This window comes from Teleopsis dalmanni, chromosome 1 (assembly GCF_002237135.1).
Source record: "Teleopsis dalmanni isolate 2A chromosome 1, ASM223713v2, whole genome shotgun sequence".
NCBI classification, from domain to species: Eukaryota; Metazoa; Arthropoda; class Insecta; order Diptera; family Diopsidae; genus Teleopsis; species Teleopsis dalmanni.
Window position 1 is genome coordinate 22,285,646 of NC_051846.1, and position 21,525 is coordinate 22,307,170.

The window sequence follows — 21,525 nt, forward strand, 5'->3', positions numbered from 1 at the left end:
TATATATCATATATATTATATATCATATATGTCTATATATATGTAAATATATATACACATAACTGCAAATAAGGGCTCTATCACATACTTAGATAAATCTATTGCCTTCCAACAATATTTACTCCTGCGAATACAAATTCTTCGGACTTGAGTTATTCAAAAACGCATGCTTTAAATTTTTTCGTGGAATTCATGGATAATAAAATTAATGAAAATAATTTTTTTGTTTTATATAAGTGAAATAACAAATCATATCCAGACTTATATTTTTATTACGGTAATTAGGTAAGCAGGAAAAAATTTCAAAAAATGTGAATGGGCAAAAAAGGATCTCTTTCCTCCTTATGAAATAACCACAAATCACGTTGCATTTCGTAATTGAAATATTTCCACATTGCAATATTTTTACTGACACGATTTTGCTTTTTATGTTTAGGGAAAAAAATATTATTATTTTTTGGATGCTATTTATTTATCGACTCTGAGTTAATTAATTGAATTGCATATCGAATTACAGAAATGTTTTTAGGCTTATGTTTTGCTTGAACACGTGACAGCTTCCTCAAAAAACGATGTACGCATCCAGAAAATATGATAAAAATATTGGGACATCAAGACTAATTTATATAAAATGACGCAGTAGATCATTTTAGTAACAAATTTCTGACGTACATATGTCACATTATATGATTAAAAAAACGATTTGCTTTGCCATGTGAATTTTTATGAATTTTTGTGTCTTAATTAATTACAAATGGTTTTATGATATATGATACGTTGCAGACTTAATTTGTCACACTTTTAATAATTTTGAATCAAGATAATATACTCTTATTATCGTATGATATCCTTGTGGAAGTTTTTAAAGCGATTATATTGTTTTATATCAAAATTTAAGCACACACAATTCGAGACTTGTGAAAATATATATAAAAACTATTAATTAATTGCTCATAAAATAAATAAGTAATTTTATTTAAATTTTTTTCCAAAAATTAATAAAATAAAAAATGCATTTTTAAAAAATTTGTGGCGGTTGGTTGTAGAAAACAATTTACATCATCCGAATTGTGGCAAGTTTAGTTAAATCAGCTTAGTGTAGTAATGGATATCCTAAGCCAAAACCGGGAAGAACTGGCGAAATAATTCTAGGTGCCAAAAGTGGTAATGGACGAACTACTGATACAGTTGGCAAAGCAGTTATTACCGGCGACGATGGAATTAATCCAGGCATGGCAAAGGCAAAGCCAATGATTGACAATAGTAACAACTGAAATAAGAAATAAATTGAAATTAAAAAAATATTAATAGCGTTTAAACTTTTATTATATATATATAAAAGTTTAAACTTATATATATATATATATATATATATATATACATATATATTGCTTTTTAAAATTTATATGTATATATGTATTTGTATAAATATAAATACATATTTATTTATGTTTATATATATATTTATATAATTATAAATATTATTTATTTATATATTTATAATGTATGTAGTGATGAAAAAGTTAAATCTTGAAATTAAAGTTTACTTACAAATTTGAACATTTTGGTAAGTATTTGTTAATGCTTTGAACTACAAATGAATTCTGTTGAGAAGAGAATTTTGATTCTGTATTTATAATCAAAAAATTGATGCTTGTAAATAAAATAATAACATTTTTAAGACTTCTTTCCATATAAAAATCAACAAAATAAATAAAAACAATATAAATAAAATATTAATTGATTTTTAATTGTATTTGTTATAAGCATCAAATTGCATTGAATTTTGAGTGTACTTGAGCGTAACCGTGTCTGGAGCTGGATGACTTTAAATAGATACATTTAAAAAAAAAAATTAAGAAAATAAACTCTGATTAGGTAAGAAAACTACTTTGTGTTAAAGTTCATATAATTTTAAGTAATTCACTTTATTATAACAAATTTAAATAATTAAATTGCTCACAAAATCATACTAACTTTTGTAATAATATATTCTGTAATAAGAATAGGTATTACATATATATTACATATATATACTACAAACTAGTTATACATATATATATAAATAAACATTATTGCAAAAGTCATTATTAAATATACAAGGTGTTTTTTTGGGAGTATCCCCAAAAATTGGAAAATGATTCTTTGGCCAAAGCAGGACAAAATCGTATAGGAGGCAGTTGCATATTCTGTATTTACACATATACAGATTGTCAAAGTTTATCCGAAAGACGCTTTTAGACAAAAATAGTACACATTTTTTTTAACTCTAGAAATAATAAAAATACATTATTTCTACATTTTGATTTAGGAAAACAGTCAGTGATAGAAGAAAAATTGTGAAACAAAAAATATAGTACATAATCTATAAAATCGTGTAACAATACATGTTATATTTTTATTTTCTTATGAGATCAAAAAATGCGTTAAAAGAAAGTTTAAATATACTGAATACAGGCCACATCGCCAAGCTTTTCAGATATAAAGATAAGATATTAAAGCCGTATACACAGGCATATGGCTGACCATGTAATAACGCAAAATATATTGAAAAAAGTAGCGGCTATATGAAACAGGCAAGTGGCTCGCTTCTATTCGGAGATACATCAAAAAATGTTAATCCACTTAGTAATAATGCTATCAAAAGAGCAACGAAACAAGTTTTTATTAGAGCGTCAAACAGTAAAAGGAGGTCAGGACAACCTAGAAAAGTATAGTTTGATGTTCTATAAACTGATTTAAAAACACTAGTAATACAGGATTAAAGAAGAGTTGTGAAGAATAGAGAAAGATTGAAAGATGAGGTTGTAAAAGCATTGGTCTAAAGCATTGGAATAGTTAGCTAATATAACCTACTGCCTAATTGCCTATTGACGTATATTAATATTAGGTTAACATTAATCAGTCACAGTTTGCCAAAAACATTACTGGCTATACGTTAAATTTGAAATACATGCGTTCATAGTTTTCGCTTTTGTTATATATAAACATTCGAACTCGGCACCTTAACTGTTACCTTAACTTATAAATCAAAAATAAAAATAAAAAGAAATTATATATTCTCATTTTATTTTTAAAATTTTTAATTTGCTTAACTTTTTAGAGGGAGTGAACTTCATATTTAAATTCATATCCCAACTAATTACAAGTAAATCTCTTGATATCCAAAGTAGGCGTATCTCAAGCTTTTACATGTTTTTAAATGAAAATAAAATTTAAAAGATGTTCAACAAACTGAATGATTGGTCAAAATAATAAATATTATACCCAAAGAAAATATTACTTTTAACTTATTTTTAGAATATTTAACCAAAACTTATGTCTTAATATGAGTATTAAAATAAATCAGAACCAAAGTAAGGTACATCGAATTTTAAAATCTTGTTTGATATCCTAAAATAAATTTTTGAGAATTTGAAAATTTTAAAAAAAAAATTCAGATGTTACTCGGAAGTGATATATGTTGATATGTTTGCTCAACAATACTTAAATAAAAAAATAGTTATCAAAATTTAGAATATATATGTACTGAAAAATAAAGTTATATCAAATTGGATGAACTATAGTAATTGTTGATAGAGGAGCTCCCAGTGCTTCTACCTACTTTTGTTTGCAAGTTCCTTATTACAGACGGATCCATGTAATGCACCGTCAAATACAAAAACTTTGACTAGAAGTCTTATCTCTATTTTGTTGAAATTGTAAGGTTAGTTAAGGTGTTTCATATTACGGAAAATTGTGACTCTCTGTAAACGAAAGTATGACCTTACTTTAGCAATTTATTAAAACTTCAGGATTTTTTAAGGATATGATATATTTTAAGGATATTAAGGATATGATATGATCTTTCAACGAATGAATATGCATCTCCCACACTGCAAGTGTATTATGATAGAATGAAACACTTACAATTAAGTTGAAAAATATTTGTACGATGAAGATATAAACTCTAATTGTAAATAATATCAACTCCACATGGCTAGATATTCTAAACTACAACTTTATTTCCAATCTAACGATCGGAGGATCATAGTTGGGGTGCCTTGCTATCATCTAAGTAGTAAGAAATTCGAAAAATACCCAATGGAAAATAATCTTAACTGCATTGATAAAAGATAAAGCAAATAATAAGAACCATATCTAAAGACTTTCTTTAAATGAAATGGCCTTCACACCCTGTATTGACATATTCTAGTATTGAAAATGAAATTCCCTCTTCCTCTTCTATTAAAAATATCAAAAATGTGATACTATCACACAATAAGCTGATAATTTACCATTCATCGGTATTAGTTAATAGTAGCATGAGTAATCTCTGTATGAATTTAAATTTATTTTACTAATATTTTTCTTTAGTGTAATTCAAATTTTTCATTAATTTAATTCATATAAGCGCTACCAAAGAAATATGAAAAGATTCTACTATATTTTGATCTTAATTAAAACTGTCTAAATGACTTGTCATTATATATTACAAATTTATTTTGCTTCTGTTTAGGGGCAAGCCATTTTTCTTTAGTTGAAAGGATTAGTAAAAAATAAATTAAAAGTAGTTCTAGACCTTTGCTTATAAATAAAAGTTATAGGTGCATTAAATTTCAAAACAGTGTCTTATTGCATTTAAACTAAACTGGGTTAAACGATCAGATTCTAAATGCAAAAATTACAAACGGATCTGTATTTGGTGTGTACTAAATTTTGTATATATATCGTATTTTATATAAATATATATTTATTTTATATAAATATATCGTATTTTATAGTTACTTATACTTTTACTAAATATCGACTACATAAAATCGCGTGCTCTTGATAATACGCCATATTTAACGGCTAGAATAGCAACCGATGGATATGAAATTGAAACAAATGAAGTTGAAGAGGATTCAGCATTTGCACAACAATTCGAGAATATTAATGCAAATCAAAAAATTTTTAATATGACAGAATTGATTTGGTTGCCTGATATTTCATGGCCACAAAATCTTTGGAGAAATGTGAGCTTACCAAGCTGGCCGAATGTCTCTATGCCGCATATAACAACGCCCAGCTTCAATGGCTTTTATACATCAATGCATAATATAGTTACTGGATTGCAGGACTCTGCTAGTACGTTATATACGACTGTCGCTCAGACAATATCGAATCGTAAGAAGCCACAAGCCCAAAGTGGTTACTTTTTTCGACCTTTTGCAAATTTAACTTTTGGTTTAGGTTTCACTGTACATTTCCAAACGAATGGCAATTTTGGTTTTACTAAAATATATACACAAATTTATGGAAGATAGTTAAACGAGCTTTAACTGCTGTATAAAAGTATCTATGTTAGTATAAAATTGAAATAAATTTTCTTTTGAAACGACTTGATTATTCATTCTAAGCTATATATATATATCTTAAATAAAAAATGTTAAACAAAATTTTTTTAAAATATTTTAATATTGATTTTATAAATATGTAAAATAATATATTAAAAAATAAAATATATTAAAAAAACATATTTATAAAAATAAGAATACAATATTTAAAGTAATATTTAAATAAATAATAAATAAATAATAAATTGAATAAATAAATGTTCACTTAAAGGAAACTCAAGTAAACTTATTTATTAACCCATTTCGGAACACCGTGTGATGCACCACACGGCTAGCTTTGAATATTTTTTAATATTTAAAGAAAATTTTATCTATTTAAGGTAAAGATAAAGTGAAAGTAATCTTTTAAATAAATATTAAACTCTTCTCATTTATTTAAACTTGTTTTATTTTACTATATACTAACGAAATTTCACCGTAAAATTCCAAGTCTGAAATTGTTTGATATAATGGGTTAAGAATTTATTAACAGAACATTTTCATCTGAGTACAGATGCAAATAGAAGTGATATAGGCAATTTCTTTAAACAATCACATTAAGCCTGATGTGATTAGTAACCAAATTAAGGTATTCTCCAGGTAGGTAAGCTATATTTCATGGTATATGAAAATTATATAATGAGGTGAAATAATTTTAAAGTCTTGTGTTTTAAGTAATACCAATAATGAGTAGTTATTTGTGTATTTTATAACAAACAACAAATTTATTTGATATATTTTACAACGATTTTATAATTAATTTTGTATTTAAAAAAAATTGTATAGAATATATGATATTAAAGTATTTTTTAAAATTCTACCTAATAAATGTAAGTATAAATATTTTATGCATAAAGTATATGCATATAATTTTGAGAAATGATACTATAAAATGAAGCATATTTCTCAGATACTTTTTATTTAGTTTGTTACGTAAATAGTTTTAGTACATTTTTAGGCTTGAATTTAGAAGTAATATATTATGGAATGTAATATATAGTTTTAAAAAAAATATTTGATGTATCATGAATGAATATTTAAGAGTTTTGTTATGTTAAAAACTAATTAAACACGTACTCAGTGTCATTTGTTTATAAATATTTATAATAAACTTTGTCATCTTTTAGAAAAATATATGATTGCCATTAAGATCATACTAACATGTCTCCATAACTAAAAGATTTTTCATTATATATCAACAAACGAAAGTGTGCCAACTGGCAGCTGGGACAGTGAAAATATCCAAGTAGGTATCGAAACATCACGAAGATTCAACGAAATATCGTGATCTACACACTATTGTTCAATCACCTAATCAGAGCATTTTCTACGCATTGCCTGGTCTGCTGGCTATAGATATGGTTTTAATATTAACTGAATTTTAGGTGGATTGATACTTAAGTCATCATGTAAATTACTCCCAAATATTATATAGGAAAATCATAATATTGTCCACGTCGTTTAAGGGATATAATAGAAACATATCTTATTCTATTTTTAGTTATGCACATTTTTCGATAACGTCTAATTCTCAACTGTCTGGATTTATTTTAGTTAAATTTTTACACAGTTCTCCTTATAGCATAGTATGCTCACATGTGCTATTACAACTATAATAAACTCGTCATAATTATTATTATCATCTTTGTATTAAGTATTGTACTCAGTGAGCGATTATAATTATTATAATCCCCTCATACTGTATAATATATATCTGTTGCGAAATTTTTGTAGTAAATTTTCACAATTTTAATACCTTTATACTGTGCGGCAAAAATAAAATTTATGTATGTATCCTTCAAAACCTCAATTTTTGAAATTTAACTCTTTATTGTTAGAAAACAGGATGTGCTTGAGAAAAATGGGTTCCAGATTTAAGCTTACCTTCAAATAAACCAAACACTTTTGAAAAATTCTCAAAAAGTTTTGTTTTCGTATATTAAACAATTCAAATCTTGAAGTAAATGAGTGGTAGCAGATCTTTTTGATGTATGTCACCAAAGTAATGCTTAAAAATTATGAATTAGATAATATCGTTGGCCTGAACATTCGCGTCTTTAGTGCCGATTTTCCAACTTAGAAAAACGAGCGAAAAAAATGGATCCTGCGGTAAATGAAGACAACAGAGTACTTTTTGTCAACAAATAAATTTCCTGAGCATTTTAGGATCTACGTCCTGTTGACAATTATATATTGAAAGTTGTGAAAGACTTTGTTTATTTGGGACCCAACGTAAATACCGAAAGTGACTCAAGTCTGTAATAGTCAACTAAGTGAGTAGATCATGCTGTACATTTGTAAAGCAGGAACTCATTTATTCAATTTGGACTGTTTAGCTTAGCTTTCCTAATATATTGTTAATAAAAGTCATGACCAATAATAAGCCAATAATAATAATAATAATAATGATATATTTTGATAGAAAATCAACTATTATATTCTTTAACTTCTACGTATTTAGTAGTGCCGTAGTGCTCTTTTAAGAACACAGAACTCTACAATATTCTAATCTATTTGATTCTAATTCGAAAATTCTCTTAATCGTTTGATATGAACTATGCATTTAGTTTCTTTTATTTACTTTAGTTGTTTAGATAGAGGAAGGATGTATCGCTTGGCTTAGCGATAGGTTATGCTTAATCTCTGCCAAAAGAAAGTGTGTCTTCTCGCTAGATATGAAAAAGTTTGCAGGTCTACACTGATATGGTATCTCAATAAGTACTATGCAATTTATTTTTTATTGCAATCATCATTTAGTATTCAATTCGTTTTCTCAAAAATCAATAATTGTCACTAAAAATGATGAGATATTCGTTAAAGATTAGTTAAAGAACTAGTTTTTCTGTCACACTTTCCAAGTGATAATTTTTAATAATTTCAAGAATTAGTCAGAATTCCATAGAGATAATTCCAAAAGCTTTTTGCTTATTGAGCTGGAACAGTATATTGGCTTTTCCTGCAAATTCCATTTATTAAACAAATAAACCAAAGACAATAGCAATTCACACGTATCGTCTCTCTAAGCCGCTTCATTAGGATGCGTGTCACGTGGCGCGTACTGGTAACTTGGCAACAACAACAACAATTAATCCAAAAGAAAAAAACTAAACTAAGTAGAAATATTGTCAAAAATAATGTTTTTTTTATTGTTCACTAACATTGCATAATTCACTGACTGACGCTTCCAATGCTTAATTATTGCCTTTCGACTTTGGGCCGTTTTTGGTTAAATTTCTGGTTGTACTTGACACGTGCTAATTATTCGCTTATGCATAATTATTCCGCCTTAGTTTGGATGGTAGTCAAGGAATTTGTGGAATGCGTATGCTAAGCCAAGGTTCTTGAATACCACATTATGTTACTTAATGGTTTACTATAAATGCTGGCGGTAGTTCACAAGTGATGACAGTAAACACTTGAGTTCGTTCTTGGTATCACAAAGCCTAAGTCGTCTTAAACTAAACACTTCAAAATGTTCAAATATTTCGCAATTGTTTTGGTGGCCTGCATTGCTTTTGTTGCCGCTAAGCCTGGATTAGTAGCGCCTTTGGCATATTCGGCACCTATCGTTTCTGCCGCACCACTTGCATCAGCTGTGTACTCGCGGGAATATCACGGAAATTTCGCTGCTCCTTACGTAGCTGCATCACCATATGTTGCTTCACCATACGTTGCTTCACCATACGTTGCATCACCCTACGTAGCTGCATCATATGCTGCACCTTACACCGCTGCTGCATACACTGCTCCTGTCTTGTTGAGAAAATAATTGTACCAAGCGAATATCTTGTATTGGATTGTGATGGCTGAACGATGATATTTGGACTATGTTGATTTTCGGGTTAAAAAAAGAATATTATAAATGAAATTGAAAGGCTAATAAAATAAAAACAATTTCTTTAACATGAAAATATCTTCTTTTAATAATAATAGTGTTTCAACTTAATGAATTTCTTATTAAAACCTTTCTTTAATCTAGGTTTAAATAGTCAGGTTTTCGATTTACTTTAATAGTTATTACTAGTTAAAATTAATTTCTATGTAGTTCATCATATTATTCAGTAATATAAAAATATATCAAGCATTTTTCAAAAATATGTCATTACAGCAAGAAGTATTGCACTTGGTTTCGAACTTTATACAATCGAATTCTTCCGTTCTTATCTTCCAAATCTTTTAAAATAATATTTTTTTTTTAATTTATTTTTTTTATATATATTATAATTGTTTTCCCACTTCTTCCACTACATCGCTTTATGTTATTATTTACTTATTTCAAACTATATGCTTTACTGCACACTTAAAACAGATTTTCAAGGTTGTTATATCTTTCCATTCCAGTCGAGAATTTTATATAATTTTACCCTTGCCCTAGGTCCGCTGCATTAAATATATTTGCGATTCTCAACTGTTTTTATTCTTTTTGAACAAAGAAATTGTGAATGAATGAAAAATTATAAATAATAAGAATAATCCATTCTTATCAGAACTCTAGCATTATGTAAATGAAAGAAGTACTTTTCAAGAAATATGAAAACACTCTACTACAAAGTTCGAATTTCGCGAGTTTGATAAGAAAACTGTACTGCATTCTTATCATTGCAATGGTTTATATATATAAATGAATTTAATGGAATAAAGAAACTTATACTATTATTATTTTTGTTGAAAAGATTAAATTTTCAGAGTTCTCTGCATAAATATTTTATTGACTTAATAATTTGTAGAGAGATTTTTCGAACAGTAGTGAATTACAACAACAAAATTTCATTTTATATTATTTTAATTAATTGAAGTTTTGGCTGACCATACAGCTGTTTTGAGTATTGTCAAATACCTATCATCAGTGGTCTTGGAAATAAGTCTTATATTTAATTATTCGTAAATAATTTTTTGAGACTGCAAGTACCAGGAATCGAATTCGTGCCCTGCCAAATTTGAAGCTTAGAGTCAGCGTTCATTACCCAACTAACCCAAAACCGTACTTGATTTTTATATTCGTACATTTTTTTGTAGTTTTGTTAATTTGCTATGAAAGTTTTATTAACAAATTCCCTTGCTGTGTTTATATTACAACGAAATCATAAACCAACTATAGAATAATTGAATTAAGTAATTATATATTTTTATATATGGTATATAGAATGATTTATATATTTTTTCTTATGTTTTAAAATTAATCTAGGAACGTAATGTTGAGAAAGTCATGCTAATGTTACTCCACGACTAATTTGTTGAATTATAATTTTTTTGCTTTTAAAAGTAGTAAATATATTGATATGTTAGAGATTTATCACTTTTGGGGATTTACGTTCTCAGGCACCGCTCAAAGCTGCTGATATATATTCCAATAACATGTCAATTCGATTTGGATTACTAGACTATTGAAATACAATATTTTTCAAACTGTAGTTGAAGCAATCCGAAGGCAGCTAAGATGGTAAGTTATAATATAACATGGAATATAGACAATGGATAGTTACAATATTAATCTCTATTTTATTGAATCACCCAACTCTCAATTACCATAATTAAGTAAAGCAAAGTTAAGTTCTCTTTTGATTTGGGTTTCAAGTAACATTTATATTGCAAGAAATTGTAGGGCTGATGAGCTGGATAGATGCGATACAAATATTTCTGATAACATAATAATATGAATTATACAAATTTTCGTATCTTTTTTCAATATGTATAAGAATAGTTGTTTCAATAAAAATTAATGGGATGAAGGCGTATAAGAAATGATCAAATATTTATTATCTCACTATTCGGCTTCCTCCAGACAAGGAACTGATTTCTCAGAAAGATTTCTACTTAGAACAATTGACGTTCAACACAAGTCGCAATTTTTTCTTTTATAGTAGCAAAAAAATACTCGCACGTTCGGCGGTTGTTAAGTGTTACATATAATAAAATGGCAAAATTCTATGTAACTTTATAGTATCTTGAATGACAATTGTATTTGACATACGTCACTGAAATAGTACTATAAAAGTAAGTAGTTCAGTTTGATCAGTCTCCGATGTAACATATATACATATAGCATAGAATATTCTGTTACTAATGTACTTTAATTATTTCTTTCTTCTTTAATTATTTCTTTGTTCATTATTTAGAATGAAATTTAGCAAAGTTTTTGTGCAGTATGGACTTCAAATGAGTATATAATACAGTACATAGAAGAAGTGAAAGTTGATGAACAGGGGTTAATAAACAGATCTATTATAGATTAAAAGTTACTACGAAATTGAACCACGTGTTTAGTAGATAATAATCTACTAATAGTATGTGTCTGAGAAAAAAATTTGTTCTGCTCTCGTTCCATTACACATAATATAATTGTTATCCAATCCCTAACACTTAAAATTCTTTTAGTCTTCTACTCTGAAATAATAACCGATGCCGCCAGTCAGATTGACACATTAAAACTAAAAAAATGGATTTTTCTCATAATATTTCATTATTTTCTTCAGTTTCTTATCACTTTCTTTAAGAAACGGAAATGTATGAAAATTATTTATGAAAAATTGATAAAAAAACTACTCGGAACAAATTAATGCAAAATGGATCAAATCTCGTTTAGTTGTTTAAAGGCGCTTCAACGAATGCATTCGGATATATTAAGACGCGTTAATTCTCGAGGATATCTAAAATGAACTTAAGAAAAATTGTGCTATTATTTTTGACATTTTGCATATGCACTGTGAAATGCCAACAAGATTTGTCACTTGAGTGTGATGAAATCGACAGTGAGGATTACTATGATGTTGAAAAACCGTTTTGTACAATTAGTAACTTTAAAGTAAATCATAATCAAAATGTGAAAATTCGCAATTATTCAGGCTGGGTTGTTAGTTCTATAAAATTCATGAAATTCTACGAATCATCGCTGCTGTATATACCTTTCAAATTATTTGAGGAGTTCCCGCATTTACAAACACTGGATGCATCTGCAACACAGATTTTAGAAATAACCCGCAACACATTTAGTTCGGCTGGTAACTTAACCTTTCTCAACCTCGCTGGTAATGAACTGACCAAAATCAGCACTTCTGTATTTGTGGGAGCCAATAGTTTGCTGCGCTTGGATTTGTGCCACAATAAATTAGAGGAGTTGAGCGAATTTTCTTTCAATGGCTTAAAGCACCTCAACTCAATTATGTTATGTGCCAACCAGCTTAAAGAAATTCCGAGTTCTCTTTTTAAAGATAATCTCTTCTTAAACGTCGTCCGTTTGGAAAACAATTTACTGGAACATATTGCACCAGAAGTATTTTACGATTTGTTTCTTTTACATGAAGTGAATTTGATAGGCAATAAACTGCGAACTATCGATCCTAATACATTTTACCGGTCATATAGTTTAGATGATCTGTTTATTTCAACAAATCGTTTTACTGAATTTTCTTTATCCAATAAAAGCATAATGCGTCATCTGGAAATTAATGAAAACAATCTGACTTCGATTTTTATCAATGGTACTAAATTTGTGCATGCAGAGAACAATCATATTTCTACAATACATATGATTAACTCATTATTTTTGGAGAGTTTATTTCTGGCTCACAACAACATAAGTGATATTAAAAATATAACTAAAGCTTCCGGGTTACTAGAACTTAGTCTATCCCACAACAAAATTGGACAGTTAAACATAACTACCTTTGACAATTTGAAACGTTTACGTAAACTAATTTTAAGAAATATTGGATTGAAGTATATTGCTTTCGGCATGTTTTCCAAGCAAGTACATCTAGAAGTACTGGATCTATCTTTCAACAATTTGACTACTTTAAATTTAGACATTTTTGTACCATATATGATAAATCTTGTTCAATTCTATGTGGACGGTAACAATTTAACCGAAATACAAGGCAAACATAGCTTCGCTATGGCTTTCCAAAATCTATCAACACTCGGCATATCACAAAATCATTTTAACTGCTCATATTTGCACATGATACTAATATCTCCATTTTTGCAATCAACAGTTACTTTGCATATAGAACCGGACTCTAATAATGAAGAGAGTTCACATATACGTGATATATCATGCAGCAGTAATATAACACAATCACTTCAAGAAGTGAAAGGTGAACTGAATCACGTTAGTGGCCTCTACGATCTTATGCAGGAATCTTTGAAGACACAACGTGCGAATGAGCAAAAGTTGGCGCTACATTTGCTTCTTATGAAAGTTGCACTTTGGCTGTTAATTAGTGTGGTTGCTGGCATTGGAATAATGCAGTATATACGTCATCGGCGTAAGAACTATATCCTTAGGCGCAATAACAGTATTGTTTTCAATTCTCAAGCCACGATTAGTACAGTTAATCACATAGATCACTGATGTGTTACGATAAGGACTAAATAATAGGTTAAGAGTTTAAGTTTAATGGTATTATCGGATTTATAAGTATATTAAGAACATTCATAGAATGATTGAATACATAAATCCGAAAAACGGAAAAATTCAATTTGCAAAAATTTTGTTGGTAAAATAATTTTAGCGAAAAAAGTTTTTAATAAAAATTGTTTTTTAAAACAAATAATTTTTTGATTTGAAACATATCAGTTGAGGACATAATGAACTTGCTTGAAAATTTGTGAGGTGAGAAACTTTCCATCAATCAAAAAATTCGATGAATATGTTTATGATATAAAAGTCTTGTTTTTCTTATCAAAACTCATAACCTTACTAATAATTACAGAACTCCAATGTTTTTATTAGTATCAAATTACTGCAAATAGGAAGACAGTTTCTTTAAGAATAAATTAAAATCGTAGGTCCTACATTTCCCACCTCAAATAGGTGGGAAATAGGATTACATAATAAAATTTTTATTTTTTTTTTAGTAGAACATAGCTATTTACTTAACACTCCATTATTTTCGGTTTTAAGAGCTAAAATTTATTATTAGGATAGGGATAGGAATATCTCTATCCCTATCTCTGAGGTCTCTGGTTTTCATTATCTATGTATAAGATAAAATAATGTTTGCTTTAATATGTGCTATAATAAAATACAGCCGTCTTTTATATATTTTCATGTTATACATTTCAAAGCTTAGAAATTATATTTAAATCAGTATACTAGAACTTTTACTTTGGGTGGTATATTTAAAATTGGTTCTTCTAGCAGACACAACATAGTAACATAGAGTAATGTAACTTTTACATAAATTTCCCAAAAACGTTTCAGAGATAAGCTAATAATTTATTTTACTTAACTACAGGTGAAGCATCGACACCGTTCTATATATAGTCTACTAATTTAAATGTGGCAAATAGTGTTCTTTTTTTGATTTTGACTTGGTCACAAAGCTGCGTTGTCTGTTTCCTATGGATTTCAGTGGATATAACTACGCCAATGCTTCACTTAGTTAAGAATTATAAGACTAGATTTGGCTGTCATCAATTAATTCTGTGTTAGTATTTCTAGGTGCTACCTTGTTTTCAGAAATCGTTTAAGGTACCTTTTATACAGAATCAGTTTAATCTGTTACGATATATTTTTATATCTTAGAGTCGTATCGATTTCTCATGTAAATTGCACATGAGGACCTTAGTTTAAGTGATTATTTAAAATATTTTTATATAGACTGAAAGAAAATTTTGTCAGAAATGTAACATATATATGAGCTGTAAATTTTTATTTTATACTGTTAATATTTTATCGTTTCTTTAATATTAATAGAAGTAGTCCCCGAATGATGATTTTTTACAATAAAATTTCTTTTTCGTTTTAATGTCTTTCTTTGAATTTTTTTTTGTTCACTCAAATTGATCTACGACGTCTTCAATCAACTGTTGTAGAACTATATAATTGTTGTGAAGGAATTCCCAAAAAAGAGTTGTTGTCAGAACACATCTTTATTTATTTGTTCAGTTATTTTCATAGTTTTAGATTTAAGTTTTTAAATTCAAAGCACGTAGGTTTTTTTAATCTTTGACACCTCGATGTCATTATTTATGTAAAAACTAATAAATAAAAATGTTTGATACGATCACCAATTTAACTATGATGATGAATACATATTTCTAAATAAAATTAAATTTCCATTAAAAATTGCATTGATAATTTTTAATTCAGCTGTAGAGCGAATCATAGTAAACCTCCAGATTGTCATTAAGAACGTGCTTAACATATGTTGACCTAATTAACCGACTTGGATAGCACATACAAATAATTAAAATTAAACCTAATAAAATAAAATTTATATAAAAATAAGAAACAAAACTACTATCGATTATGACGGGTATACGACACCCTTCACACAGTAAGTTTTTTAAAATCATTTATCTACTACAACCTAACCTATGTGTTTTCTAAACTATTTCTTAACTTATTTTTAGGCATAAACTATAATTTATTTGTGTATGAGATGTAGGATTTGAAATTGAAAGAAAATAAATACTAATAAGTCACAGGTTTTTTCTGTCCGATTGATTATTCTGACGAAAAATGATATTCATCGCAAGACCATATCAGACACTACATTCTTGAACTATTATTTTCCTAAATTCCTAGAATTAAGATTTGCTGCTAAGACTGTAATTAATCTTGGCTTATCAAGTCTATATGGATACTTTAAAATTTTTTCTCAAGAACATCTCATCGGCAGTAAATTACCTAATCAATAAGAAACAGACATAGCTCGATTTCTAAAGGTAATATAACTATCGGAAATGTACTTTATGAACATGTGTCATGAGCTATTTGAAATTAAATATAAAACATGTATGCATAGTTACCAAATAAGGTGGTGGGTAGGATTCTGTTCTAAGCCTCATGATACTGTCATCATGATTTAACGGGGTGACTAAACCATCTTATTAGCCTCTTTACAGCATTAAATAGTGTAGTTTTCAACATTCATCGGTAACTGATAGATTAGTTTGGGTCTTCTTTACTTCAAATGAAAAAATATTTTTTTTAAATACATTTTTAAAAATAATTTAAATAGCAATGTGAATACAATTCAACATAGAAATATTTTTACTGAACAGATATTTTTGTTATATAGAAAGTATTTACGATTTTTAAAAATAGATATTTCTAAGAGGCCATCTAGTGGCAAACACATGCCACACAGTAAAGCCTATACTGACATACTCATACATATTGTTACACATATTAAATATACCTCTGTTACCCATATTTGTTATTTATCCATTCAGTTTTATTTTAATCGTATATCGACTCTAAATCACTTCATTTCACATAATTTACATTTGGAAAATATGTGTTTACACTCATTACTTCCGTTTTATTTGATTTGAAGTTGCTCTCAAGCTTTAGAGTTCAGTCCAATTCACATAAAGGACGATTTTTGACTACTATGGGACGTTGATATAGTTAAATGTTTTTCTTATCTCTGAAATAGCGATCAATCTGGTTAGAAAAAAATCTAGTGAAATTATCGAGATATAAGATTCAGCTATATAGATAGTAAGTATATAGATAGGTCACTGTCGGTTAGATAAGTATATATTTTAGCATATTTACTTTTTTTTAGCATTTTGAAGAATCAATAATAATTATATCATTTCTGGTATTAAAAAAACATAACCTATATGTACCCAACAACAATAACACGAAATTAAAGTTAGGAAAGCATTTTAATAAAACAAAATAATTTTGATCTGATTATAAATGGAGTCATGGAGTTGGATCCAAGTATAGAAGCAGCTAAAGAAAAATGTAATACCAACATCAAACATGAACTACAAAAAATTTTCGCATAAATGATAAAATAATAAAAAATCTATCTAAATCAATTTCAGTTCAATTGATATTAATTCGAATAAAAATATTGGTCTATCTGGGTCAACCAGATTTTTGCCAAATTTTTTGGCAAATAAATAGTTTCTTTGTTCGTATGGAAGTCAGTTTAAAATTTTACTCGGTTAGCTTATAAAAAGGCATATAGATAAACCCATAACTTCACAAAATCGATCCATTTCATGCTGATTAAAGATGCGATGTTCATCATCTCCTGCACTGCGTTACAAACCTTTGTGCAAACTCAACATATCTCTTCGTAGAATTTGAAGAGTGAAGAAATAAACAAAAGTTGATTTCCATAAACAATATCTTAAATTTTCGGGCACGTCTTCGATTGTCATTGCCGCTCTTGGCAACGACTTTTGACTACCTGCGCTTCTGCATAAATTTTTTTCGCTTATTTTGCACATCTACTTTGCTTTGGTGAACTGCAAACAGAAGCAGAGCAGGGGTAGAACTTTTAAAAAAATTAAAATTTTTTTTAAAATTTTGACGGACATAAGCCAAATATTTCAAAAAAACTATTTTAATATGAAAAGTATAAAACGGAGGCACCAATTTGTGGATGTGCAGTTTAATTATTGACTTCAAATTGTAAACAATAAAAATACAACAAAACAACACAATGTACAAATCGGTAAAAAAACTTTATTTAGAATTCATTATTTTTATTTATTTTATTTAAAAAAAAAACGTTTTTATAACGCTTAAATTCTTTTTAATACCTTTAGTTCGTTCTTTTCGCTGTTCTCGCCTTTGCCTGCTGTGTTTATGGTAAACCCGCAGTAGTAGCCTATAGTGCGCCAGTTGTTGCTGCTCCTGGAGTTGTAACTGCCACAAGTTCGCAGTATATTGCACGTAATTTCAATGGAGTAGCTGCTGCACCAGTAGTGGCTGCTGCATATACCGCCCCAGTTGCCGCTGCTTACACTGCTCCAGTCGCCGCTGCTTATACAGCTCCAGTAGCTGCTGCCTACACTGCTCCTGTTGCCGCTGCCTACACTGGTCCAGTTGCTGCCTCTTATGCATCATACTATCCTTATGCCGCTAGCTATACTACAGTTTTGTAATTTTTGTGATTTTCTATAGTGATTTTGATTATTGATTCTCTCATTGCTTGTACCTGAATGGATTTCGTGAATGTTTAAAATAATTATTTAAAAATGTGTATTTTTGAGATAAATAAAAAAATAATAATTTAAAAAAAAAACTATTTTTATTTATAATATATATAATCTTTGCTAGTTATATATACTTTTACTTTATACATAAATTCTATGATTAATGATATATATAAATCTATACTGGCTCATATACAATTATTTGTAAAATGTTGGCTTTAGGATTTTAAAAGCAGTTATATGTAATATAATAGTAGTCTGAACTTATTGATCTTGAGAAGTAATGATTAAGGATTTAAATATATACTGATTCATAAATATTTGCAAAATGTTGGATTTAGAGTTTTAAAAGCAGTTATATATAATACAATAATAATCTGAACTTATTGATCTTGATAAGTAATGATTAAGGATTTAAATATATACTGATTCATAAATATTTGTATAATATTGGCTTTATGATTTTAAAAGTAATTATACATAATACAATAGTAATCTAAACTTATTGATCTTGAGAAGTAATCCGTTGTTAGGATCAGATCCTTTGAAATGAGTCTTAAGATTGCCATTTATAATGAAACAATGCACATGTTATAACCAATTTTAGAACATAAAATATAATATATATGGATACATTCCTGCATATCAACATTTCTATTGATTATAGATTAAACCAACTGACAATGTACTCGGATATCTATCTGTGATTAACAAATTGAAATATTTATAAGTCACTTATTGATATAATTTTTTATATATTTTATGTTTGGTGACAGTTAAAGTCAAATATAAAGTTCACATATGAATCGCAGTTTATCGAGAAACGCATTTCGGATATAATATACCTGATATATTTATGTATATGTTAAATAATCTACAATTCATAGTTGTTTCCAACAACACAATTAGATCTATATGAAGTCGCGGATTTCCAGTGCTACCAACTTATTACGCGAAAAAGGGAATATTCTGAAAGAGGAAAAAGTACTTGCTAATATTTTTTGATATGACAAGAGCATATTGTAGGTAGAAGAGTGTTGCATAATATTTAAAACAAACTATAAAACATATGGATAAATCTAATATCGTCAAATTTGCTTGCAGAACAGCAAATCTTGAAGAGTTATTAGAGCAGCAAATCTTGAATTTGTAAGTCTAAAGCTTCTCGAATAGTTGACTTGAGTCATGCATATGGTAAATGGCTCAAATCTCTTCCAACAATGAATAGTTGTTAAGGAATTTACTTTTTCCAAAATTTCTTTGGATGAAGAACATGTTAGCATTATTTGTAAGACCCTGTATAATATATATAGGTATATTTTTTTTCAATAATTAGTTTTAATTCTAAACATTCTTGCTCTAAAAACCGGTAACAATTGAAATTTACATTTTTATTATTTTTAAAACAATTGAGGAAGAAATAAAATAGATTTGTTTCACTTTTTTTATTTAAATTTTTTATTTATTTTAAAAGCACATTTGGTTAAATCAGCAATGTTTTGTAATTTCATTTTAGAAATGGATGTGTCAATGGAGCAGCAGGAATTATCGGTGCTGCAAGAGGAACTGGTGCTGCAACACGAATTGGTGCTGCAACATTTGTCGGAAGAACTCGATGCTGTACTGTATGGCCAATAAAATTTCCGGTGAAAGGCTGGGTAAATGCAGTTTGGTAAATAACAGGATATGCAGGAGCTGCCGGTACAGGCTGTTGAGGCGTTTGAGGTTGAGGTTGTGGTGCGACTGCTCGATGTGCCGGCGGAACATCGACTGTTTCCGCAGCATCGGTTATATCGCCTGGTACAGGAACAGCAGCAACATTGTACACAGCCATCATTACCATTACAGTCGTCATCTGAAATTTTTCTATAGCGTATATTCGAATGATTTAAATTGTTGGTGTTCTTGTGGTTGGTGTTTCTGAGTCCAAAGGAAGTGTCACTTGTTACCCTCTTGTTACTTTTACGAGTATGTTTTCTTTTTGTTGTGTCATGTTTTGCTAAGAGTTTATTTGGCGTTGAAAAACTTACAAATTTCATTATTTGATTCATAATAAAAATTAAATTTTCTATATTAATTTATAATTAAAATAATTGATTGTTTAGTTTTTGAAATGTTACAGAACACCCAGAACTGCTGAATATCTAATATACAATAATTCTAAATTCTTAGTTTTCCCATTTTTATAATATCGGCTACAAAATTTTAATGAGGTAGCCTTACGTTATTGTAAATAATGTATTTATTTATTATTGTATTTATTACGAACAGAGACTCACAACCTTTTCTATAAAGAAGAATTTACATTTTTTTAATAATTATACATAAAAAAAAAATTAATTAAAAAAATTTACGTGTTTACATATTACATATATGTGTAGATCGACATTCCTAAAGTTACTACAGTTACAGTCCTACAGTTACAGTAGTACGCTTATAATGAGGCAGAAAACATTGTATACTATTTACTTTTAAAAATATATATGAGAGGTTTCTACGGATTCGGATTCGGATTCGAATAGCAAAAAAGACAAGGACAAAAATTTATTTAATTTATTGAAATTTGACTGACCATACAACGCTGTTTGTAGTATTACCAAAGGCTCATCATCAGTGGTCTTAGGAAAAAATCGAATTTAATTGTTTATAGTCCGTATATAATTTGTTTGGACTGCAAATGCCAGGCTTAGAACTCGTGCCTGTCAAATTAGAAGCGGTAACTAATCGTGTTAATTATTATTAATTACCTGGGGTCCGTTGTAAAATCACTGAGATAAAATAAGATAAAATATCTTACCTCTTCAAAACAATAGAATCGAATCATGGTACTCGTTTCAATAAAAAAACCTATCGACTTTTTAACTCGACTATGCCCAGTTTTTTGTCTAGAAAAGTCGGTCAACGAAGTTCGTTGGTAGAAAAATAAAATTACCGTACTTTATGTATATCTTCACGCAGAAAAGACCAGAATAAAACAAATTAAATTGTGTAAATAGATCAAGAAGCCCTATAGCTTTTTAAAATTTTGGTATACTTTGTGTATGACATATAGCTGATGTTAACAAAAATTAAAAGTCAAACAGCAAAACCTAATCAATGTAACTGAAAAAGAATTATTCAGGAAGCAATAATCGTGCAAGAACAGTATTAGCTGTAGTTTGAAGGCAAAAGGCTGTTTTTTTATCACGGTATCCAATAGCTACTGACACATCATTATATATAAACATCAATTTAATATTTAGTACGCTAATTTATATAC

The 21,525-nt window shown here is 28.4% G+C and overlaps 4 protein-coding genes across 5 annotated transcripts; 3 read left to right on the plus strand and 1 right to left on the minus strand.

Annotated features, from left to right (window-relative positions):
* Window positions 1-8,829: 8,829 nt before the first annotated feature.
* LOC119664039 (pupal cuticle protein C1B-like) lies at window positions 8,830-9,175 on the plus strand. 2 transcript variants are annotated; one of them, XM_038073680.1, is made up of 2 exons: window positions 8,830-8,922; window positions 8,995-9,175. In XM_038073680.1, exons 1-2 carry the CDS (start codon window positions 8,830-8,832, stop codon window positions 9,124-9,126), a joined length of 225 nt encoding a protein of 74 aa, XP_037929608.1. In that variant the 3' UTR covers window positions 9,127-9,175. The 2 variants fall into 2 exon arrangements, with proteins under 2 accessions (XP_037929608.1, XP_037929562.1); XM_038073634.1 differs by having other exon boundaries at window positions 8,830-9,175.
* Window positions 9,176-12,009: 2,834 nt separating this feature from the next.
* LOC119678111 (toll-like receptor 13) lies at window positions 12,010-13,707 on the plus strand. The gene has a single exon (XM_038089778.1). The coding sequence runs from the start codon at window positions 12,010-12,012 to the stop codon at window positions 13,705-13,707; it is 1,698 nt and encodes a 565-aa protein (XP_037945706.1).
* A 4,046-nt stretch (window positions 13,708-17,753) lies between these two features.
* LOC119663888 (vitelline membrane protein Vm26Ab) lies at window positions 17,754-18,258 on the plus strand. Its single transcript, XM_038073505.1, has 2 exons — window positions 17,754-17,782; window positions 17,877-18,258. The coding sequence occupies exons 1-2, from the start codon at window positions 17,771-17,773 to the stop codon at window positions 18,213-18,215; spliced, it is 351 nt and encodes a 116-aa protein (XP_037929433.1). The 5' UTR covers window positions 17,754-17,770; the 3' UTR covers window positions 18,216-18,258.
* Window positions 18,259-19,745: 1,487 nt separating this feature from the next.
* LOC119663964 lies at window positions 19,746-20,339 on the minus strand. The gene has a single exon (XM_038073570.1). The coding sequence runs from the start codon at window positions 20,119-20,121 to the stop codon at window positions 19,774-19,776; it is 348 nt and encodes a 115-aa protein (XP_037929498.1). The 5' UTR covers window positions 20,122-20,339; the 3' UTR covers window positions 19,746-19,773.
* Between the last annotated feature and the right edge of the window lie 1,186 nt (window positions 20,340-21,525).